Below are 25,627 nucleotides of genomic sequence, written 5' to 3'. Positions count from 1 at the left end.
TGTCATGTGCATTGAGTCCTTTGTGTTTTGGGGGTGTGTAGTGTCAGTGTATTTCAGTGTTATTGTGTATTTCAGGGGTCACAGTGTGTCATGTGCATTGAGTCCTTTGTGGGTTGGGGGTGTCTAGTGTCAGTGTATTTCAGTGTTATTGTGTATTTCTGGGGTCACAGTGTGTCAGGTGCATTGAGTCCTGTGTGTTTTGGGGGTGTGTAGTGTCAGTGCATGTTCAGTGTGTTGGGGGGGGGGAGTTGTTTTCTACCTCACTCTCGGTTCCTCTTTCGCTCATGTTTCCAGCGCATCCCCGAGCTCCGTCGCTCCTCTTCTCTCTCTTCGTTTCTAAACATCCAGCGCGCGCCGCCCGCTACGACCCTTCACCTTGCGCGTGCGCGTGACGTCATGGGTGACCTGGAAGTGCTCCAAAGGTTCTCTTCCGGCTCAGAGTTGACGGTGGGCACTGGGGAGGAGGATGCAGGTGAGAGATTCAAGTGTGAGTATGAGGAGGAAGGAGGGGGTTGGGTGGTTGTGAGAGACAGAGGAGAAGGTCTAGGAGAGGGCTGAGAGCACTTTCCTTCCTTCTTCATTTGTCAGACAGTTAACAGCATATTTTGGGAAGGGGTTTGGAAGTAGGTTTCTCCCAACAGGGTTGATGCAGTCCAGGGCTGACCACAGTGAATGCTTTTCTTAGGGAATCCACTGGGACCATCAACATTTCACTCTGTTATCCTAGAAATCAGCAGTGCATTTTTCCCATCTTAGTCGGTTTGTGGACTTTTTTTAACGAAGATATCCAAACCTTTTTTAACTCCCCCCCCCCCCCAAGCTAACCACTTTTACTATAGTCTCTTGCAATGAATTCCAGAGTTTAATTATGCGTTGGGTGAAGAAACATTTTCTCCGATTCGTTTTAATTTACTACTTTGTAGCTTCGTTGCATGCCCTCTAGTCCTAGTATTTTTGGAAAGTGTAAACAGATGCTTCACATCTACCCATTCAACTCCACTCATTATTTTATAGACCTCTATCATGTCTCCCCTCAGCCGCCTTTTCTCCAAGCTGAAGAGCCCTAGCCGCTTTAGCCTTTCCTCATAGGGAAGTCGTCCCATTCCCTCTATCATTTTCATCGCCCTTCCTTGTTGCTTCTATTTGAGATTCTACGTGTCCCAGTATGGCAATACTTACGTACTTATGAGTAGCTCCCAAACATCTACTATATAAAAAGCACCTCCAACATTCTGAAACTGACTCCGTGGCTTCACTGAAGGGTTCCCTCTCTTTGCCCATGTCTCTCTGCCCCACCCTCGCGTCTAAACGTGATGATGTCGACCCACCCTCGCATCAAAACGTGATAATGTTGAGGGCGGGTAATCAGCAGGAGTGGACACCTCCAAAGTTCTGAAGCTGACTGTGGCTTCACTGAAGGGTTCAGACTGCATCTTAAAAGAGTGTGAGGAAAAAAAAAAGCCTTTCGAAAATGAGCTCCGTTTCAATAATACGGATTGTTCACCTTTACAAATGTAATAAGGTAACTTTGTTGAAGGACAAAAGGGAGCATTTCCCAGGTGGCCTTTGCTGCTACAGCATGCTGCCTCTCAGCACCCAACGGAGGGAGGGAGGAAGACCCTGGAACTGGGACGGAGGAAGGAGGGCGACTCTGGAACTGGGACGGAGGAAGGGGGCGACCCTGGAGCTGGGAGGGAGGGGGGGCAATGACCCTGGAACTGGGAGGGAGGGGGAGAGGGCCACCCTGGAACTGGGAGGGAGGGGGGGCCCCTGGCACACACTTTCATTCTCACACACACACTCACATATTCACTCTCTATCACACACTCACTCTCACACACACTCTGTAAAACATACACACTCCGAGGAAAAGCTTGCCAGCGCCCGTTTCATTTGTGTGAGAAACGTGCCTTTTTTCCTAGTAAGTACATAAGTATTGCCATACTGGGAAAGACCAAAGGTCCATCAAGGCCAGCATCCTGTTTCCAAAAGTGGCCAATCCAGGTCACAGATACCTGGCAAGATCCCAAAAAGTACAAAACATTCTATACTGCTTATCCCAGAAATAGTTGATTTTCCCCAAGTCCATTTATTAATGGACTTTTCCTTTAGGAAGCTATCCAAACCTTTTTAAAACTCCGCTAAGCTAACCGCTTTTACCACATTCTCTGGCAATGAATTCCAGAGTTTAATTACACGTTGAGAGAAGAAACATTTTCTCCAATTTTTTTAAATATACTACATTGTAGCTTCATGGCATGCCCCCTAGTCCTAGTATTTTTGGAAAGCGTAAACAGACCCTTCACATCTACCCGTTCAACTCGATTCATTATTTTATAGACCTCTATCATGTCTCCCTTCAGCCGCCTTTTCTCCAAGCTGAAGAGCCCTAGCCGCTTTAGCTTTTCCTTATAGGGAAGTCGTCCCATCCCCGTTATCATTTTCATCACTGTACTGTTTCTAATTGTACCCTGCATGCAGTGTGGTAAATCCAGTACAGACTCAACCCTGTCGGACGAATCAGGATCCAGTTGGCAACCCTATTTGCAGGGGAACTGATTTACTAAAGACTTTTGGTTACAGATACAGACTAAGAAATGAACCTATTTCTAAAAGAGCAACTGGTGATCTAAGGATGGGGGAAGAAGCAGAAGACCACTCAGCACTCCTCCCCAGTTAAACTCGTTGGAGTATTGGGGAAGGAGAAGTCAGAGCGGTCTCTGTTACTGCCACCTTGATTTAGTAATACTTTGTTGAGGTCTGGCCTAGGGGTTCTGCGATATTGAGTGGGACTGGGCCGTAAGATTGTGCTGGGACAGTGTGATTGGGATTTTGAGGATGGGCTGGATGCTGCATTATTGGGATATTGTCCCAGGGTAGGGGTGGTATACTGAGGCAGCATTGAAGGCAATGGCATGATGAGATATTGATGTTTGGCAGAGCTGTTGTGATTGCTTCAATAACGGTGCGATAGGGCTGTATCACCAGGATATTGAGGGCATCTTCAGGACAGTGTGTGTACTGGGGGGCTGCATGGTTGGTATCAGGACATCGAGAATGGGCTGAGGAGAGTATGATAGGGATCAGAATTTTGAGGGTGGGCTGGAGGCTATACAATTGGTTTATTGAAGATATGCTGACAGCGGTATAATTGGGATTATGAGGGAATTTGTTGGTGATATAACCATAATATTGGAGGTGATCTTGTGGCAGCATTATCAAGGCTAAAAGAGAATATGAGAAACTTCCATAGAGGCAAAAACTCATAGTAACAACTTTTTCATGTACATCAGAAGCAGAAAGCCTGCGAGGGAATCTCTGGGACCATTAGATCATAAAGGGGCACTCAGGGAGGACCAGGCCATAGCACAGAAACTGAATGAATTATTTGCTTCAGTCTTTATGAAGAAGATGTCTTATATTTGCTTGTTATACTAATATCATACTTTTTCATTATCATGTTACCCAAGATCCTTCCATAATACTAATTGTTTATCTTATTATATATTTCCACTATTCATGATGTATTGTAAGCCACATTGAGCCTGCAAAGAGGTGGGAAAATGTGGGCTACAAATGCACTAAATAAATAATAAATAATATGTAAGAGATCTGCCTGTAATGGAAATGGTTTTCAAGGGTGACAATGCGCAGGAACTGAAAAGGCTCGGTGAACCTGGAAGATGTACTAAGCCAAATCTACACATTAAAGAATAGTAAATCACCCAGACTGAATGGAATACATCCAAGGGTACTAAAAGAACTCAAACATGAATTTGCTGATCTGCTCTTTGTAATCTGTAACCTGTTCTTAAAGTCATCCACACTACCTGAAGACTGGAGGTTGGCCAGTGTGACATCTGACATCACTGCCGGGTAAAATAGTGGAATCTATTAGAAAGAATATAATTACTGAATACATAGAAAAACATGGTTTAATGGAACAGAGCCAGAATGGGTTCAGCCTCATGAGAGGCTCCTGAGAAAATTAAAGAGCCATGGGATAGGAGGCAATGTTCTGGTGTGGATTAGGAATTGGTCATTCAACAAAAAACAGAGAGTAGTGTTAAATGGCCATTTCTCTCTATGGGACGAATAGTGGGGTGCAGCAGGGATCTGTACTTGGACTGGTGCCATTTAACATATTTTTAAATGATCTGGAAATCGGGACGACGAGTGAGTTGATTAAATTTGCAGATGACACAACTGCGTCCTCTAACCCATCACTTATGGGAGGAGAGGATTCAATATAAGTGGCAGCACCCTTTTGCCCTAGTATTTTATAAAGAGAGCAAACAGCGCAGGGTTGGTTCGCTAGAAGAAGCGCAAGAATTTCTACCCACATCTAATTTGTGTGAACCTCCTGCAAATACTCATCAGCCTAGTAACAAGAAGCTGGACAGGCCAAAGTGGCAACAAGTGTCCCAGGGGAAGGACCACCTTCAGAGACAAGCTTCTGGGAAACAGCTATTACCATCATCTAGGCCAGGCTGAGATCTTTGGTTTCGAAACTCTCTTATTATAGACATTTTGGAAAGCCGGTGACAATTATCAAGAGGCTGATCCTGTTGAGGCTTTACGCTAGTTCCGAGTGGCAGATAGCTGGGAGACTCACTTCCTTCTTCTACAGGCATGTTACGATTTGGAGTAGTGACATGCCTTGGTTGGTTTTTTGGGGGGGAATTTGAGGAGGGGGGTTTGGGGGTTTCTCTATGGTACTTGGTGGTAGCTGATTAGGCCTACTAGTTGATATTGGCTCTATGTCTGTGTTTAACTGTTACTTTTAATGTTTGTGGCCTTACCTCTCCTATCAAGTGTAAAATGATGTTTAAAGAAATGCTACGCCTGTGGGCAGATATAATATTTATTTAAGAGACCCATTTAAAGCAACAACATGAAAAGTTGGTTAGTCATAGACACTTCCCCACTATCTTGTTTCCCTCTAATTCCGCTAATATGAAAATGAAAGGGGTTCTTATAGCTTTATCCTCTACCCTCCCTTGACAAATACACCAGGTCATCCCAGACAAGGAGGGCAGATACTTGTTAGTTACAGTATCTTTGGACAATGCTCCTTAAACTCTATTATCGATTTATGCCCCTAATGAGAATCAAGGGGCTTTTTTAGCAGACCTAGAGAAGGTGTTACAGTGCTATGGTGAGGGGCAGCTGGTGGTGGAGGGCGACTTTAATCTCATGGTAGACCCACTACTGGATAACAGGAACGGTGCATTACACCAAGCGGGATAGAACCTTATTTAGAAGCTTTTTGGCACGCTGGGGGCTGGTGGATCTTTGGCGTGATACCCATGGCCAGGAGAGGGACTATACTTACTGTTCCCCTAAATATAATACCTTTTCCAGGATAGATTTCTGGCTGGGAGATGGGGCCATAGCAAGAGTAGGGGTCCCAGATATTGGCGGCTGAATGAGGCTATATTACAAGATCCACAGAATATATCTACTTTGGAGAAATATATTATGGAATACTTAGAATTTGTCACGCTGGTGAGGAAAAGTGAGCCCTTGGGCCACTGCCGAGGAGCGGCAGCGGCAGGCAGATCTCCCAAACAGGAGGCAAGGCAGACCACAGACGGGCACAGGCCGGACTGGAGCAGCTGGACCGGAACAGAAGCACTAAGCAGAAGCAGGAGAATAGTCCATGAATCAAACAGAGTCTTGGGTAGGCAGCAGACAGTAGAATAAACCAGGAAACAAGCAGAGTCTTGGGCAGGCGGCAGACAGTAGAATAAACCAGGAAACGAGCAGAGTCTTGGGCAGGCAGTAGAATAAACCAGGAAACAAGCAGAGTCTTGGGCAGGCAGCAGACAATAGAATAAACCTGGAAACAAGCAGAGTCTTGGGCAGGCAGCAGACCGTAGAATAAACCAGGAAACCAGCAAGGTCAAAGACAGGCAAAGCAAGCTCTCAGGGCAGGAACCGCAACAGACCAACAAGGACAGGAACACAACTGAAGACCTCTGTTGCCAAGGCAAAGCCTGAAAGTTCCCAGGTGCTTAATAAAGGCAACATACAAGGGAGTTCACCAGGTAAGGGTGCTGCTAAGTTCCAAAAATCCCAAGACAATCTGGAAGGCTGGAAGATCCGGACCGGACCAGCATGACTTCTGGAACATGGGAAACAGCAAACAGACAGTCCATCGCAGCCACCAGTTGGCGAGATGAATGAGAGCATGAAACAGGGGCACAACCGTGACAATACCTCCCCCGGTCTCCACGGGTGATTCAGGTCTCCATGGATAAGAATGATGAAACCTACGGAGGAGTTTCAGAACATGACCCGGGGTAGCTGGGCTGGAACTTGAACAGGAATCAGGACTGGAACCCAGAGTGAACTTAGCATCTTGGCTAGAACTGGAACTTGGAGAAGACTCAGCAGCTTGGCTGGAGCTGGAGCTCGGCATGGACTCAGCAGCTTGGCTGGAGCTGGAGCTCGGTGTGGACTCAGCATCTTAGCTGGAACTGGAACTCGGCTTGGCCTCAGTAGCTTGGCTGGAGCTGGAACTCGGCTTGGACTCAGCAGCTTGGCCGGAACTGGAACTCAGCATAGGCTCAGCATCTAGGCTGGAACTGGACCTCAGAGTGGACTCATCATCATCTTGGCTGGAAGATTTGCAACAGAGTGGACACCCTGGAGGGAGTGGAAAACATGAAAAAAGATCTGCGGAAGGTAGAAGAATTGTCTAACGTTTGGCAATTAAAATTCAATGCGAAGAAATGCAAAGTGATGCATTTAGGGAGTAGAAATCCAAGGGAGACATATCTGTTAGGCGGGGAGAGTCTGATAGGTACGGACGGGGAGAGGGATCTTGGGGTGATAGTATCTGAGGACCTGAAGGCGACGAAACAGTGTGACAAGGCGGTGGCCGTAGCTAGAAGATTGCTAGGCTGTATAGAGAGAGGCGTTATGCTTGTGGCTCTGGAGCCTGAATTACGTTTTTTGAATCAAGGCATGCCCATTCTGTGTTTAGCTGGGACCCGCCTCGGGAGCTCAAGTTTCGCCCAGTTGCGAACCACTGTGACTACTCCTTTGCTGGAGGTCGAGCAATCCTTCGTCTCAGCGTCTCGTGCTGTCTCCATTCCTGGAGCATGCTTTTGGCCTTGCTTCGAATATTTGACCTAGTGCAAACTCTGGAAGTAGCGCCTAGCTTAGTCTCTGGCTGTCAACTCTTGCGCCTTCTCTACAGGTAGAGCCTTTTGCCAGCTCCAGTGGGGGTGTATGGCTTGGGGTCTAGCACCCTCGCTGGCTCTCACTCTTTGCTTCGACTTAGTAGGTTGTCCTTTGCTCTGCCTCTGCAGGTTGCTTTGGCGCTGTCTGTAAATATAGGGTTTTGCTCCTTCTCTGGACTTTTGACTGGTTCCTTCTGTAGAGGACGAGCCTTTTCCATTTGGGGCAGTCAGGCCTGGCACGTTGTTTTCCAGGTTTTGTCTCAGGCCTGGTGGATGGGTACTGTTCCATGTTTGGAGGTTCGGCCTTGCACCGGCACTGAATGGTGTTTCTTGCTCCAGTAGCGGGGCCCAAGCCTTAAATAGTTTCCGGAGATCTGTCTGTTTCGTTTCCAGCTTCAGTATTCCTTGCCCATGTTTCCAGAACCACCGGGCTCCGCTTCAGCATGTTCTTCCATACTTCTTTTCTGGGAGTGGAGCTTCCCCCTCCTATATTAGTCAAGCATCGTCCAGTGTTTCACGACCCTCCTTTGCTTTGTAGCTATCGGTTGGTCCGGGCTCTGTGTGGGTTGACCTGGGTTTTGGTTCCGGCTTTGGGGCCAGGACCCTCGGTGGTTCACTCTTGGCACCACCTCTGCCGGGGGGGGGGGGGGGGGCGCGGGGGAACGACTCTGCCTCTGTCTCGGGTTGTTGTTGTTTGCGCTGTGAGTCTCGCTTCCTTCCTAAGGGCAGAATGGAACCTTGCTAGGCGTCAGGCTTCCTTTTCACTGGGCGGTCGGTCCTTGCCTTCTCCCTGGGTGTCTTGTCGGCACTAGGCTCTGGGACCGGTTCTGAGTTTGAGACGTGCTCCATCTCTGGCAGAAGAGCCTTGATCCCTGTCTGGCGGGTCTTTCCACCTGTGGGTGGCCGGGATTTTCCCGGGGCTGGCACTTATCACTGCTGTCAAGCAGGACCTGATCCTAGTTGTAAGCTCTCTTGAGCAGGGACTGTCCTTCCCCATGTTAAACTTGTACAGCGCTGCGTAACCCTGGCAGTGCTATAGAAATGCTAAGTAGTAGTAGTAGTTGGCTTTGAGCCTTCTCAAATCTGGCTCACTTTGGTGTGGTCTGGTTCCTAATGCTGGGCCTTTTTCTTTCCATCTCTTTTCCGGACCCATGAACTGCCTTCCTTGGTGGCCTCTGGTACCGACACGAACTGTGCCGGTGTGTTCTGTCTTTGGGTGCCACCCTACTTCGGGACTGTTTTCGTATATCCCACTCGTCTCTGGATTGATCTGTGGGATGCTATGGAAGGTAAAATTAGTTCTTACTTGATAATTTTCTTTCCATTAGATCAATCCAGAGGCCCACCCTTCTTATTTTCCTTTTGAGCCGTATTCTGTTGGAGCGTGGTTTTTCTTCCTGATTTGGATTTGCTTTCCAACAGAGAATGCCTTGCAGTACTTCAGGACGTTGCTTGTGGAGATTTACGAAACATGAGGACCACGGAACCGCTGGTGATATGCTTGTTTGGAATAGAGGCAGGAGTTTGCTTCTTTTTTACATTGGCCTTTACTGCTTTGGTATCGATCATACTGAAAGTGAGGCTACTACACAGTACCCTTTATGGCAGAGCTCTGATGTTCTCTCTATCTCCACCTGCTGGTAGAGGGACATAACCCACTCATCTTTGGATTGATCTGTTGGGAATAATGGAAAGAAAATTATCAGGTAAGAACTAATTTTACCTTAGTCTCACCATAAAATCTTTGATACAGTGTTCTGGTTTTGTAAAGTGCTACCCCACAGAGTTGACATCCTGATTGACACTACAAAAATATATAAGGGAACAACTGTCACTCCTCAATAGGAAAATGAGACGGCAAAGAGAGTAAACAAACCTAAACAACAGTGGTGAGAAACAAAAGGTTATATTACCAAAAAGCCCAGAATAGCTTAACAAGAAAAAAAAAACAAATAGGAGTCGTCATAAAGCAAATCAAGTAGACTATGTGATCTCCTATAGTACTAAGCTATTCCAGATCTGCAGCATATCATGTGTATTAATCATTTGCCTCTTATACTGGGTTAGATTCTTTCCATTGTTAAATTAATTGTTTGTTTTAATTTTAATCACTTTTATATATACATTGTGCAATAAAACCAAAGAACAGTGACCCAATACTTAGCTAATACCGCAATGGCACAGCACTGAAGGTCAAGCAGAGCTCCTGATGCCCATAAGACGAACCTGCTTCTGGGGAATTTTAAACTGGTCGCTGAGCAAATTACAAACCACTTCACTTAGGCAGCAAATTTGTAAGTCTAAGGGATAGGTTTACTAATGTGCGTTAGTGTTTTTAACATGCCTGTAAATTTAAGGCGCGTTAAACGCTAACGCACCTATACATTTCTATGGGTGTGTTAGTGTTTAACGCACGTATACCATTTACACGTGTTAAAAACGCTAACGCGCCCATAGCACCGCTTAGTAAACATAGGCGTAAGTGCTTTGAAAATACACCTCATAGTGTAAAAAATGTTCGTCCATCTGTGGGCAAATTTAATCTCAGAAAATGCAACAGAATAGAACTAAATTATATGCTTTTCTAATTGTTATGTAAGCCACATTGAACCTGAGTTCTACTTGGGCTAATATGGGATATAATTGTCATAAATAATAATAACGTTGCCATGTCAGAAATCTGGGGAAAAAGACATACTGAGTTTAAATATGGACCACATCACGGATTACTGAGAAATTAAGTCTCCAAAAAATGGCCCCTTCCTTCTCTGTGGGTGAGGGAGTTCCAGTAGCTGCAGCATAGAAACAGTGATACATTTTGGTTAGTGAAATGCTTCTTTCTCGCTGGTTGTACCTTCTCCTCTCCTGCTCACAAACAGAACCAACCCAAAACCACACACACAAATGCCAACACAGTCACACGTACATACACGAACCTGTACACACGGAGGTACAATCAAATATGCACATAGACAAACAGACACGCGGAGCGATTGGAAATTGGAATATAAGAAGTGCCATACTGGGTTAGAGTTAGAAGTGATATTCTGTCAGTTTAAGCTTTGATCAGTAGATGTATTTAAGTATTGTGTTGAATGTGGCTGGATGGGTTTGTGTGGTTGTATACAGATCTTGAGTGACAGCTGGGATTTGATAACAGTAGTAATATTGATCTTTCCTGATGGTTCCAGAGAGAAGAAAAGCAATTAGAGTTGTCCATTGATGCTCTTATCAACCAAGTAGCTGATCTGAAGAACTCACTGGCTAGTTTCATCTATAAATTAGAGAATGAGTATGAACGTCTCACGTGGTAAGAAAAGCATGAGATTTGAGTTTTTCAGCTCATGTATATGATCTCATTACTGTTATGCGCTTTATTTACTTCTGATATTCTTTCATATCCCTGCTAACTCAAAGGGCAGCACAAACCCCATATATAGAGTGATACATAATGAGCTGCGCTATACTATGAGTTTAGGCTTCCAGACTGGCTTCAGACTCTCAGGATAGCCTGATTTACTCCATGGACTTGTAGTCTTGCTTTTGTAAGAGAATTGTGGGACATACACAGATTACACCCTTTTTGGCTGTAATTGGGGAATGTGACTCTCAGTATGAATTATGGAAAGTATGAAACAGCAGCACTTTGGTATTAGTGTACTGTTTGGAAAGTAACTATGTTCTCTTTATCTATAGATCCAAATCCTCATGCCCAAAATACAAACAAATAACTGACACAGCACCCCAAGGTATTATAAAAATACAGTAGAGCTTCATTATAAGGGACTTCTGGGGCCGTCAAAAATAGTCCCTTATATGCGAGATCCGTTTTATCCAAACAGTTCTACAAAGAACTTTTTTCACTCAATGAAAGCTCACACCTGATTTTTCTTTCAACCTTGCTTTATTGTTAACAACAAAACATAAAGTACAGTATATGCAATTGCAAATATAAATGCAAAGAAGTTTACATCAATTTGATTATTAGATTGTGAGCTCTCAGTTTTGTAGACTGGATTTATTCTGAATTGTTTATTCCACTCAAACCTATTTTTAAATGTTGAGGGGAATATAACATTAATATTAACATAACATTAACAACACCTACATTTCAGTTAAAATAGTCCGGAAGAGATGCTTTAAGATAATGCTCATGCCTAGTCAGGAATTAATTCAATGTCGGAAGTGTGCTCCAAAGCCACTTTCCCTTCAGTAGTTTTGGCCGTATCATCTGGTTCTTCCTTTGCTGATACAACTTCTGTTGTAACATCTACAAGGCTGATACAGCATCCAGAAAGGTGGGAACGGCTTCCACTTCCCCTCCAGTAGTCTCGGCTATATCATCATCTGGTCCTTCCTTTGCTGATACAACTTCTGCAACAATGTCTTCATCAGTTGGCTGTTCACATGTCTCAAGCGTTATCGTTCATGGTGATGTATTCCATGAATGTGATGTTCTCAGACAAGAAAGATAGAAGCAAGTCATCATCATCACCAATATCTTCTGGACTACTAGAATCTTCAGATTCCTTTGCATTAGCAGCGGATGAATCCAGAAACTAGTGGGTTGTGCCCATCTACCAGCAGGTGAAGATAGAGATCACTGACTTGAATACAGTGATATAGGACAGTTAGCTCCCCAGCAAATCAGTATATTCCTTGTCATCAAGCAGATGAAGCCATTACGTATGGGTTGTGTCCATCAACCAGCAGGGGGAGATAGAGAGCACTCAACTTTTCACAGTGCCTCATGGCCAGCCAGCTCCACTGCCTCTTCAGTATTCTCTATCTCCCCAAGCAGGGTGGCTGCAGCTTCTTCGAGCTCCATCAAAAATCTGCCTGGTGGTGGCTCCTGGCTTGCCAGTTGTTAGCCGGGGTATTAGAGGCTATAGCAGCTTCACTTCGAAGGCACATAGGTTAGCCCTTTCCCTGCCTTACCTATGCCCCCGTGGATGTGGACATAGTAGCTTGCTTTTCCCTGTACTTTCCCACTCAATGGATGCAGGCACATTGGTTCGCCTTTCCCTGCCTTTCCCACTCATCTGAGCCTCCGGAGTTCTTATTACCTCTGCTTTCCTCACAGCGTTTAAAAAAAAAAAAAAAAATGGAACAGAGGTTTTCCTTTCATTCTTCTATGGGACCGGAGCTGTGATACTTGGTCCAGTGAGGTAAGAGTGTTTTCTAACTCCTCCTGGGTGGGCCCACGATAGGGGCGTTTTTGGTGCGAAACCGCCATTTTGAATTTTCCCGCCGTTTTCGGCGATGGCTGCAGAGAATGTAAAGTGCTGTTCCCGGTTTGGCAAGCGCAAATCAGCAGCGGGGCTCTGTAAATCGTGCTGTACAGGTGTAAGAGTCAGCCCGAGCATGGCGAGCGATGATTCTTCCCGCTCAGAGCTGGCTGCGGACGCCATTTTCAATTCTCCGCATGGCGTGGCCTCCGTAGAGACGGAGAGCCCTGAGCCCAGGGAAGGAGGGACCTCGAATTGAGGCTATTCAGGGAGCGGCTAGCCCCAGACGGGATCTGGGTGCCCAGGGCGAGTTTTTCCTCCCCTGATTTTGTGTTATTATTGCATAAAGCATACATGCTAAAAAGAGCTCTCCCTCAAGGGTCGTCTGAGGCCCCTTCTATTGTCCCCCCGGTGGATTCTGGCCTGGGACTGCCCGCTGAGGCTATTTTCCCTGATAATTGGCATAAAAAAGGGGCTAATTCCCCTTCAGATTGTGGTGCACCTCCTTCCCCCCGTGGTCGGGCTGTGAGGATTCGGAGAGTTCTGGCAGGCCTTCGTGGTCTGAGGAGCCAGAGTCAGGTGCAGAATTACCACAGGATCTGGATGATCCCTCCGTGGTGAGGATTTTCCACCGTGATGAGCTGCCAGCGCTTATTTCAGATGCCCTACAGGTCCTTTCTATTGAAGAGCCTGACAGTGGCACGGCCTCCTCTGTGAATCCTAGGATGGCTAGTACCAAAAAGCCTGCTCGAGCCTTTCCTTTGCATGACTCCATCCAAGAGCTTATTTCCGCTCAGTGGGCTGACCCCGAGGGACCTTTGAAAGTTTCCAGGGCTATGGGGCAATTATACCCTCTGCGTGAGGAGCATTTGGCTCGCTTTGCAATGCCTAAAGTAGATGCCCTGGTCACTTCGGTGACAAAGAGAACTACCCTCCCTGTGGAAGGAGGAGTTGCCCTGAAGGATATACAAAACCATAGGCTGGAAGCAGCACTTAAACGGTCCTTTGAAATTGCAGGTCTTACTGTTCGGGCGTCTGCATGCAGTTGTTATGCTGCTAGAGCCTGCCTGGCGTGGTTGCAACAGGCAGTGGAACAGCCCGGAGATGAAGCGGAGCCCTTCTCGGATGTGGCTCCGCGGCTGGAGTCGGCCTTGTCCTTTTTGGCTGATGCCTTTATGATATTGTCACAGCTTCGGCTAAACAAATGGCAGTAGCAGTGGCGGCTTGCCGTCTTATTTGGCTACGACATTGGGCAGCGGACATGGCCTCTAAGCAAAGGTTGGTGAAGTTGCCCTTTCAAGGCCTTCTATTTGGTGAGGAGTTGGGGAAAAAAAATTGTTAAAGGCCTGGGAGATCCTAAACCCCAGCACTTGCCCGAAGATAGGCCGAGGCCTTCCTCCAAGGGCCAGGCGGTCCACTCCTCTTATAGACCTCGCTTCCGCGAAGCTAGAAGGTACCGCCCGGGGCGTTCTGCTGGGTTCACTTCTCGTGCCTGTTTTTCAGCAGAGGAACTCCTTTCGCTCGGACAAGCGTTCCGCAGCCACCGGCTCTAGGCCTGGAGTTCAGGGGCGACCCTCTCAATGATGGTGCGCCGGCCCCCTCCTCGCTTCCTGTCATCGGAGGACGTCTTTCCCTCTTTGCCGAGGAGTGGGCCAATATTTCCTCAGATCAGTGGGTTCTGGACCTCATCAGAGATGGCTACAGAATAGAATTCAACGCCCCAGTAAGAGACGTGTTTGTGGAGTCCCGATGCGGTTCTGCCACCAAACGGGCGGCGGTAGAGGAGACTTTGCAAGGTCTGATTCAGTTAGGGGCCGTGTCCTCGGTACCTCCCGCCAAACACGGCTACGGCCGATACTCCATCTACTTTGTGGTGCCGCGAAAAGGTGGGTCTTTTCGCCCTATTCTGGACTTAAAAGAATTAAACAAGTCCCTGAGAGTGTGGCTTTTCCACATGGAAACCCTGCACTCCGTCATTGCTGCGGTACAGCCAGGAGAGTTTCTCACATCTCTAGACCTGAAAGAAGCTTACTTGCACATACCAATTTGGCCCCCGCACCAGAAGTTTCTGAGGTTTGCGGTGTTGGGAAAACATTTCCAGTTCCAGGCCTTGCCTTTTGGCCTTGCCACAGCTCCCCGAACCTTTTCGAAGGTAATGGTGGTAGTAGCTGCTTTGCTCAGGCGAGACGGTATCAGGGTTCACCCGTACCTAGACGTCTGGCTCATCAGAGCAGACTCTGTAACAGAGAGCTATCAAGCTACAGCCAGAGTAGTCTCAGTACTTCAATCTCTAGGCTGGGTCATCAATATGGCCAAAAGTCACCTGACCCCCTCGCAATCTCTAGAATATTTGGGGGCCAGGTTCGACACAGACTCGGGCTATGTATACCTACCCGAGCTAAGGCGGTGCAAGCTTCAGAATCAGGTCTGTCTGCTCCTGAGGATGCCCCGTCCGCAAGCTTGGGACATTGTCCAGCTGCTGGGATCGATGACAGCCACATTGGAAGTGGTGCCCTGGGTGAGAGCACACCTGAGACCTCTACAGTATTCCCTACTTCAAAGATGGTCTCCAGTTTCTCAGGATTATCAATGCAGACTTTCTTGGCTCCCTGCGGCCCGACTCAGCATGGAGTGGTGGCTCTCAGACAGCATGCTGCGGTGAGGAATGCCGCTAGCGCTCCCCAATTGGTGTCTAGTAGTGACAGATGCAAGCCTGAAGGGCTGGGGCGCACATTGCAAGGGGAAGCATGCCCAGGGTCTATGGACACCCGAGGAGTCGGAGTGGTCCATCAACCGCCTGGAATTGAAAGCGGTGTTTCAGGCGCTTCTGGCCTTTCAAGTGACCCTGGAAGGATTGGCTGTCAGAGTGATGTCGGACAACACGACAGCAGAGGCCTACATAAATCGACAAGGCGTCACTTAGTGCAGAGCACTGGGCACGCAGGCCGAACAGATTTGCCACTGGGCCGAGCTGCATCTTCAGTTTCTGTCGGCAGCTCACATTGCAGGTCAGAGCAACGTGCAAGCCGATTATCTAAGCAGGCATCAGATCGATCCAGCAGAATGGGAACTAGCAGATGAAGTATTCCTGCAGATATGTGCCAAATGGGGCAAGCCCGTGATGGATCTTATGGCGACAAGTTCAAATGCCAAAGTCCCGTGCTTCTTCAGCAGACAGAGAGATCCTCGCTCGACAGGGTTGGATGCCTTGACTCAGCCCTGGCCTCCGGGCCTACTATATGTGTTCCCTCCGTGGCCCTTGATAGGGCACGTGCTCCTGCGGATTCGGCTGCACCCAGGAGAAGTGGTCCTAATCGCCCCGGATTGGCCCAGGAGGCCTTGGTATGCGGACCTCCGACAAATGCTAGTGGAGGCTCCCCTTCCTTTACTTCTGGTACCGAACCTGTTGTCACAGGGCCCGGTAGCCATGGAGGACGCCTGCCGCTTTGGTCTTATGGCATGGCGATTGAGAGGGCGCAATTGAGGGACAAAGGCTATTCAAACACAGTTATTTCCACTCTCCTGCAGGCCCGCAAGCGTTCCACTTCCGTGGCTTATGCCAGGATTTGGCGCCAGTTTGAGTCTTGGTGTGCTTCAAAAGCGATCACACCCATGCGGGCTCCTGTCTCGCCGATTCTGGACTTTTTGCAGGATGGTGTACAAATAGGCTTGGCCTATAATTCCCTGCGGGTGCAAGTGGCAGCGTTGGCTTCCCTTCGTGGTAAAGTTGAAGGCGTGTCTTTAGCTGCTCATCCAGATGTGGCATGGTTTCTTAGTGGGGTCCTTCGGCTCCCGCCTTCCGTGCGAGCACCCTGTCCAGCTTGGAACCTGGGGCTAGTTTTGAAGGCCCTGCAGGCTTCTCCTTTTGAGCCGCTTCGGCGAGCATCGGAGAAAGATTTGACACTAAAGGCCGTTTTTCTTGTGGCCATTACTTCGGTGAGACGGGTGTCAGAGCTCCAGGCGCTGTCCTGTAGAGACCCATTTCTGCAATTCTGTCCGGGGTCACGGTTTGTACCGTGCCTTCCTTCATGCCTAAGGTGGTTTCAGCGTTTCACCTAAACCAGCCTATTTCTTGCCCTCCTTTAATAAGGAGGAGTTTCCAGAATCTTTTGGGCAGTTGCACCTGTTGGATGTGCGCAGGACTCTGCTGCAGTATCTGCGAGTTACTATCTCTTTCAGGATCTATGATCATCTGTTTGTTTTGCTATCAGGTCCTCGCAGAGGGTCTCCAGCGTCTAAAGCCACTATTGCCCGCTGGCTCAAAGAAACTATCTTTTCAGCTTATCTGCTTGCCGGCCGGTCTCCGCCTGTAGCCTTTAAGGCGCATTCTACCAGAGCGATTTCTTCCTCTTGGGCTGAAACTGGAGCACTCTCTCATCAAGAGATATGCAGTGCAGCAACATGGGCTTCTAAGCTCTCTTTTGCCTGACATTACAGGCTGGATGTGGCTGCTTGGAGGGATGCGCGTTTTGGAGCACAAGTGCTAGCGCGTGGTGTGACCTGTTCCCACCCTATATAGGGATTGCTTTGTTACATCCCATACGTAATGGCTTCATCTGCTTGATGACAAGGAAGGGAAAATTAGGTTCTTACCTTGGTAATTTTCTTTCCTTTAGTCATAGCAGATGAAGCCATGAGCCCCTCCCTGTATGATTGTCTGTATGCTGTGAATCTGTTTCAGGTTCTGTTCTTGTTTCCTTCCTTGGGAGAAAGTTGGAAAACAGTCTTCAGGATTCATGTTCACTTATAGGAGGATGAGTCCATTCCCTCCAGTTTATGTTTTGGAGGATGAGTTTATTCCCTCCATGAGGTTGCATGCATCCCCTCCAGTTATACAATAAGGAGGACGAGTTTATTCCCTCCAGGAGGATGTGTTCATTCCCTCCTTTTGAGTTCATGCCCTTGTTAAGGGGCCATCGTTCGCTGTGAGGAAAGTTCATGTTATTCCCATTGCGGTTTGCCATACTGCTTTGGAAGCTTCAAATACTGAAGAGGCAGTGGAGCTGGCTGGCCATGAGGCACTGTGAAAAGTTGAGTGCTCTCTATCTCCCCCTGCTGGTTAATGGACACAACCCATATGTAATGGCTTCATCTGCTATGACTAAAGGAAAGAAAATTATCAAGGTAAGAACCTAATTTTCCCTTTCTGTCTCCAGCAGGTGAATGGACAGGCTTCTGCTAACTCATGCATTCCTCTGTTTTGGGGTGCTTCTGGTCTAGGTTTTCTGATCAGTTGAGCAAAGGGGTGTACTGGCTGTTCAGTGCCAGCTTCAGAGGGCATTCCCGGTAACCCAAGGTCCCTCTCCCACCTTTGGGTGTCCCCCTGCCCTGCCAGCCAGCTTCTGCCTCAGTCCCACAAAAAAAAAGAAAAAAACACATAAAGGGGAAGAGAGATACCCAGTAGATCTCTTTGTTTGGGCTGTGTTCTCTGCTCAATATGAGGTTTGGTTGCTTTCTTCGTCTGTATGTGAGGGTGTGTGTGTGTGCATCATGGTTACTGTGTATTCCTAAATGCTGTGTACCTCTATCTGTATGTGAGGGAGGGTGTCTGTGATAGTTACTGTGTACTCCTAAATGCTCTGTACCTCCATCTGTATGTGTATCTGCATGATATTTACCATGTACTCCTGAAAACAGTAACGGAGTTCAAACATGCGTGGGATATGCATAGAGGAATCCTGTGCAGAAGGAATGGATTCTCAGAAGCTTAGCTGAAATTGGGTGGCGGAGCAGTTGGGGGGAAGAGGGGGTGGTGGTTGGGAGGCGAGGATAGGGGAGGGCAGACTTATACGGTCTGTACCAGAGCCGGTGATGGGAGGTGGGACTGGTGGTTGGGAGGCGGGAAATACTGCTGGGCAGACTTATATGGTCTGTGCCCTGAAAAGGACAGGTACAAATTCAAGGTAAGGTATACACATATGAGTTTGTCATGGGCAGACTGGATGGACCATGCAGGTCTTTATGTGCCGTCATCTACTATGTTACTAAGTTACTATATGTAAATATTCTCTGCCTTCATTTGTATGTGGATGGGCGTGTGTGTGTACATGGTAGTTTCTGTATATTTCTTAAGTGCTCTGTACCTCCATCTGTATGTGAGTGTGTGCTTGTGTGTGTGCATAATAGTTACTGTGTATTCCTAGGTATTCTGTACCTCGGTCTGTATATGTGTGTGTCCATGATGGTTTCATTCTTCTTCTGTCTCTGTGTGAGGTTGTGTGTGTTTGCACATGGTAGTTACTGTGTATTCCTAGATGGTTCGTACCTCCTCCTCTATGTGAGTGTGTATGAATTTCATGGATGCCTTTCAAAGTGTTCTGCTCAAACAAATGGTGATGGAACCTATGAGGGAAGGAGCAACGCTGGATTTGGTGCTCACAAATGGGGAAAATGTGTCTAATGTCCGAGTGGGTGCCCACCTGGGCAGCAGTGATCATCAGAGTTTGGTTTGATATAACAGCTAAAGGGGAGGGCAGTTACTCAAAACTCAAAGTCCTGGATTTCAGACATGCTGACTTTAGTAAAATGGAATAGAGTTGATGGGATGGGAAGACATACAAGCAGTGGAAAGACAGTGATCTAGATTGAAAGGAGCTAAAGAAATGACTACTGACCTTTACATGAGGACAGTAAATATGGTTCTCCAAACAAGTGGGTGAGAAAATAAAGGCAAAAGAGTTGGTGTTCATGAAATACAGAAAAATTCAAGAAGAGGAACTCAGAAAAGAATACCTGATGAAACTGAAAGAAGTTAAGAGAGAGATACATCTGGCGAAAGTGCAAGTGGAAGAGCATATGGCTAGAAATGTAAGGAGTGGAGACAAGAGTTTTTTCAGGTATATTAGTGAAAGGAGGAAGGCAAAAATGGAATTGTTAAACTGAAAGATGCTGTGGACCGCCATGTAGAGACTGATGAGGAGAAAACGAATGTGCTAAACAAATACTTTTGTTCCGTGTTCAAGTAAGAAACTCTTGGAAAAGGACCGCAATCAGCCTACAAAGGTACGTATGGGAATGGAGTCAATATTGAACCGTTGACGGAAGAAAGTGCTTATGAACAACTTGGAAAAATTGAAGGTGGACAAAGCCATGAGACCGGACGGGATCCATCCCAGGATATTGATTTTTTTTTTTTTTTTTATAAATCTTTGGAGATGGGAGAGGTTCCGCAGGATTGGAGAAGAGCGAATGTGGTCCCTCTTCACAAATGTGGTAACAGAGAAGAAGTGGGAAACTACAGGCCGGTAAGCCTTATTTCAGTTATTGGAAAAGTAATGGAAGCATTGCTGAAGAAAGGGATAGTGAATTTCCTGGAATTCAGTGGGTTACAGTATCTGAGGCCGCATAGCGCTGATAATGAAGGCTAAGAGGGACTTCGAAAAAAAGATTGTGTTGGAGGCAAAAACACATAGTAAAAAAAATTTTAGATATATTAAAAGCAGGAAGCTGGCAAAAGAATCGGTTAGACCACTAGATGACCGAGGAGTAAAAGGGGCAATCAGGGAAGACAAAGCCGTAGTGGAGAGATTAAGAGGCATATTTTTAAAACACTTAGCCTTCCAAAGTTCCATAGGTTTCTATGGAACTTCGGAAGGCTAACTGCTTTGAAAATATGCCTCTAAATGAATTCTTTGCTTCGGTCTTCACCGAGGAAGATTTGGGTGGGATACCGGTGCCAGAAATAGTATTCGAAGCTCACAAGTCGGAGAAACTTAATGAATTCTCTGTAAACCTGGAAGATGTAATGGGGCAGTTCTACAAACTGAAGAATAGCAAATCTCCTGGTCCGGATGGTATTCATCCCAGAGTACTGATAGAACTGAAACATGAACTTGCGGAGCTGTTGTTAGTAATATGTAATTTATCCTTAAAATTGAGCGTGGTACCGGAAGATTGGAGGGTGGCCAATGTAACGCCGATTTTTAAAAAAGGTTCCAGAGAATATCCGGGAAATTATAGACTGGTGAGTCTGACATCAGTGCCAGGGAAAATGGTAGAGACTATTATTAAGAACAAAAATTACAGAGCATATTCAAAAGCATGGGTTAATGAGACAAATGGATTTAGTGAAGGGAAATCTTGCCTAACCAATTTACTACATTTCTTTGAAGGGGTCAACAAACGTGGATAAAGGTGAGCCGGTTGAGATTGTGTATCTGGATTTTCAGAAGGCGTTTGAGAAAGTACCTCATGAAAGACTCCAGAGGAAATTGGAGAGTCATGGGATAGGAGGTAGTGTTCTATTGTGGATTAAAAACTGGTTAAAAGATAGAAAACAGAGAGTAGGGTTAAATGGTCAATATTCTCAGTGGAGAAGGGTAGTTAGTGGGATTCCCCAGGGTTCTGTGCTGGGTCCGCTGCTTTTTAACATATTTATAAATGACCTAGAGATGGGAGTAACTAGTGAGGTAATTAAATTTGCTGATGACACAAAGTTATTCAAAGTTGTTAAATCGTAGGATTGTGAAAAATTACAGGAGGACCTTATGAGACTGGGACACTGGGTGTCTAAATGGCAGATGACGTTTAATGTAAGCAAGTGCAAAGTGATGCATGTGGGAAAGAGGAACCCGAATTATAGCTACGTCATGCCATGGCTGCCAAGAGACTGGGCCGGGCCCGGGGCCCCGCCGCCACCCCCCCCCCACCAAGGTTGCCACTCCCCCCCTTCCACCTGCCCCTCTCCGTCCGCCACTGGGCCAGGCCCCCTGCATTGAAATCACAGCGCCCCTCACCTCCGTGTGAAAGCGCAGCAGGGCCTCCTTCCCTCCCTGTGTCCCGCCCTTGCGGAAGTTACATCAGACGAGGGAGAGAAGGAGGTCCGAAGGGAGGCAATCTGCTGTCCTACTGCCTGCAGCGCTTTCACATGGAGGTGAGAGGCGCTGTGATTTCAATGCAGGGAGCCCGGCCTGGTGGCAGACAGTCAACGATGGAAGGAGGGTGGGACTGCGGCGCCGGGCTCCCCTTGGAGGCCCGGGGAATTTCCCCCCCCCCCCCCCGCCCCACCCCCCTCGGCGGCACTGCGTCATGGAAGGTTCCAAGTTAGGAGTCACAGACCAAGAAAGGGATCTAGGTGTCGTCGTCGATGATACGCTGAAACCTTCTGCTCAGCGTGCTACTGCGGCTAAGAAAGCAAATAGAATGTTAGGTATTATTAGGAAAGGAATGGAAAACAAAAATGAGGATGTTATAATGGGGGGGGGGTGGTTTGGGGGGGCTCAACACCAAAGGTAAGGGAGCTATGCACCTGGGAGCAATTTGTGAAGTCCACTGCAGTGCCCGGTTGGTGTCCTGGCATGTGAGGGGGACCAGTGCACAACAAATGCTGGCTCCTCCCACGACCAAAGGGCTTGGATTTGGGCATTTTTAAGATAGTCTTTGGTTCCCATTATCGCCGAAAACCAAGGTCGACCTAAATGTCAAGATTTGGGCGTCCCCCACCGTATTATCGAAACGAAAGATGGACGTCCATCTTGTTTCGATAATACGCGTTGCCCTGCCCCTTCGCAGCACCGTCCTTAGAGTTTGGCGCCATTAGAGATGGTCGTCCCCGTTCAAAAATGCCCCTTTGTGTATTCCTAGATGCTCTTTACATCCATCCGTTTGTGAGGTTGTGTGTGTGTGTGCATGATCATTACTGTGTACTGCTAGATTCTCTGTACATCCGTTTGTGTGTGTGTGTGTGTGTGTGCATGATAATTATTTTGTACTCTTAAATGTTCTGTACCTCTGTGTGTATGATAGTTATTGGGTACTTCTAGGCGCTCTGTATCTCTTTCTGTATATATATTGTGAAGATGAGGCTTCTGCTTCCAATCTCCAGCAGGCCTCGCTGCGTGTGACCTCTGAACAGGACTCCAAACAGTCTCTTCCTAGCATCCTGAGCAATCCAACCTCAAGCTCCTGGGCCCCTTTTTCACTCAGGGTGAGCTGGTTCTCAGTATGCAAATTATATGCAGATTAGCCTGGTACCCTTTCACACTCAGGGTGACCTGGTTCTCCAGAGGCAAAATTAAACAGGTCTTACCAACAGCATATTCAGGCAATTCTTTATTCCAGCCCCCTGGGCACACTTCTTCTAGCTTAAATACTTTATAAATTCACATATCTTCACACTGAGCCTCCCCACACAGATACCTGGGCTCAGTGCTAACTTCAATACTTTGGGGACTTCTAACCCCAGGCTTTTCAGCCTGCTTCTTAATACTGGGACACACAGCCCCCCTCCTTTGAACACACAGTCCTATTTCTTCTTTGGACCCCAGTCCCGGACACACAGTCCTTTCTTTCTTTGAACACACAGTTCCTATAAGTACTGAGGCTACACAGTTCAATACTAATGCTTTAGGGACTTCTTACCCCAGCCTGTTTTTCTTCCTTGAGCACACAGTCCACCACAAGTCCCTAGGGTTTAGCCAGTTCTTTCCAGGGGGATTCTCCTTCTTCAGCTACCAGCTCTCCTCCTTTCACATCTCAGGTGGAGTATAAAGTGGTTAATTAGCTACACAGGACCCAGCCCATAACCGCCTACACCTGTAGCTATCCCAGGACTCTCCCCAGTCCTAGCGACCTCCACCTATTCTCCTAGCGCCCTCTAGTGGCCTACCACGGACATCCTGGACATTTTTAGGGGAACAGCGCCTTCTAGTGGCCTGCCCCGGCTAGGACAGCCTCTTATTTATCACTATATATATATATATATATATATATATATATATATATATATATATGTGTGTGTGTGTAAGTAAGTGTAAATGATAGTTACTGTGTACCCCTAGGTGTTCTATACCTCCATCTCCATGGATTGTGTGTGTGTGAGATAGTTACTGTATACGTCTATGCGCTCTGTACCTCCATCTCTATGTGAGGGTGTGTATTATAGTTGTTATTATTATTATTATTTATTGCACTTGTATCCCACATTTTCCCACCTATTTGCAGGCTAAATGTGGCTTACAAAGACCTGTTATGGCACCTGGAGTATTGTGTTCAGTACTGGTCTCCGTATCTCAAAAAAGATATAGTAGAATTGGAAAAGGTACAGCAAAGGGCGACGAAAATGATAGTGGGGATGGGACGACTTTCCTATGAAGAGAGGCTGAGAAGGCTAGGGCTTTTCAGCTTGGAGAAGAGACGGCTGAGGGGAGATATGATAGAAGTGTATAAAATAATGAGTGGAATGGATCGGGTGGATGTGAAGCGACTGTTCACGCTATCCAAAAATACTAGGACTAGAGGGCATGAGTTGAAGCTACAGTGTGGTAAATTTAAAACGAATCGGAGAAAATTTTTCTTCACCCAACGTGTAATTAGACTCTGGAATTCGTTGCCGGAGAACGTGGTACGGGCGGTTAGCTTGACGGAGTTTAAAAAGGGGTTAGATAGATTCCTAAAGGACAAGTCCATAGACCGCTATTAAATGGACTTGGAAAAATTCCGCATTTTTAGGTATAACTTGTCTGGAATGTTTTTACGTTTGGGGAGCGTGCCAGGTGCCCTTGACCTGGATTGGCCACTGTCGGTGACAGGATGCTGGGCTAGATGGACCTTTGGTCTTTCCCAGTATGGCACTACTTATGTACTTATGTACTTAGGTAAAAATACAGTTGGTGTTACAAAGAAATCAAGGAAAACAAGAGGATCTGGTCAAGCAGTTATAGACAGAGTCATTCTGGATAAAGGTGGAAAGGTGTTGTGTTATAGTTATGGATTCTCGTGATAGGCCTTGTTAAAGAGAGAGGTTTTGAGAGATTTGCGAAAGTTACTTAATTCGTTACTCGTTTTCAAGTGAGTATGTAGTGCATTCCACAGTTGCGTACTCATGTATGAAAAGCTGGTTGCATGTGTTTGTATTTTAATCCTTTACAGCTGGGGAAGTGTAGGTTAAGAAATGTGCAGGAAGATCTTTTAGCATTTAGCGGAGCAGGTGAGGGGAAGAGGTTGGTGGTTGGGAGGCTAGGATAGGGGAGGGCAGACTTATACGGTCTGTGCCAGAGCCGATGATGGGAGGCGGGACTGGTGGTTGGGAGGCGGGAAATACTGCTGGGCAGACTTATACGGTGTGTGCCCTGAAAGGGACAGGTACAAATTCAAGGTAAGGTATACACATATAAGTTTGTCTTGGGCAGACTGGATGGACCATGCAGGTCTTTTTCTGCCGTCATCTACTATGTTACTATGTTACATTTTTGGGTGGCAGGTCTACGAGGTCTGGCATGTAGGTCGGGGAATCTCCGTAAATGATTTTATGAACAGATCTTGAATGCGATACGTTCTTTAAGTGGGAGCCAGTGTAATTTCTTTCTTAGGGGTTTTGCACTTTCATATTTTGTGTTTCCAAATATGAGTCTGGCTGCGGTATTCTGGGCTGTTTGAAGTTTCTTGATGTTCTTTACAGCCAGCATAAAGTGCATTGCAATAGTCCAGGTGACTTAATACACATGGAGAGGAACATTTTCTTAGTTGTATTCTTCACGTGATTTTCAAGTGTGAGATTTCGATCATTGGTAACTCCCAGAATTTTCAGATTGTTTGAGACGGGGAGGGAACAGTTTGGGGTGGTTATGGTGGTGAATTTATTTGTGTTGTGTTGTGTTGTGAGGTGAGGTGAGTATAAGACATTGTGTTTTTTCTGAGTTGAGTTTTAGCTGAAATGTATCCACCCAGGAATGCATGATTTGGAAGCTTTGGTTGATGTCATTGGTGGTTTCCTTTAGGTCTTGTTTGAACGGGATGTAGATCGTGACATCGTCTGCATATATGTGGAGGACTGGCCTAGTGGTTAGGGTGGTGGACTCTGGTCCTGGGGAACTGAGGAACTGAGTTCAATTCCCACTTCAGGCACAGGCAGCTCCTTGTGACTCTGGACAAGACACTTAACACTCCATTGCCCCAGGTACAAATAAGTACCTGTATATAATATGTAAGCCGCATTGAGCCTGCCATGAGTGGGAAAGCGCGGGGTACAAATGTAACTAAATAAATGTATGGATTGAGGTTTTGATTGGCTAGTAGTTTGGCTAAGGGTATCATCATTAGGTTGAAGAGGGTTGGTGAGAGGGGGGATCCTTGGGGCACTCCGCATTCAGGTATCCATGGGGCTGATATCGCCGCGTTGGTTGTTACTTGGTATGATCTTGTTGTCAGGAATCCTTTAAACCAGTTAAGAACGTTGCCTCCAACTCCAAAGTATTCCAGGATGTGTAGTAA

General features: G+C 46.7%; 1 protein-coding gene across 1 annotated transcript in view; it reads left to right on the top strand.

The window, feature by feature from the left end:
* Window positions 1–404: 404 nt before the first annotated feature.
* Window positions 405–25,627, top strand: part of LOC115459111 (mediator of RNA polymerase II transcription subunit 8-like) — a gene marked incomplete at its 3' end in the record, with an annotated part of 51,888 nt that continues 26,665 nt past the window's right edge. The window contains exons 1-2 of the mRNA XM_030188976.1: window positions 405–472; window positions 10,382–10,500. Of these exons, the coding sequence (XP_030044836.1) occupies window positions 467–472; window positions 10,382–10,500 (125 nt within the window). The remainder of the gene's footprint in view (window positions 473–10,381; window positions 10,501–25,627) is intronic.

The sequence above is a fragment of the Microcaecilia unicolor genome, unplaced genomic scaffold (assembly GCF_901765095.1).
Source record: "Microcaecilia unicolor unplaced genomic scaffold, aMicUni1.1, whole genome shotgun sequence".
In the NCBI taxonomy this organism is placed as follows: Eukaryota; Metazoa; Chordata; class Amphibia; order Gymnophiona; family Siphonopidae; genus Microcaecilia; species Microcaecilia unicolor.
The sequence above is the reverse complement of the archived record's forward strand: the minus strand, read 5'-3'. Positions and strand labels throughout refer to the sequence as shown.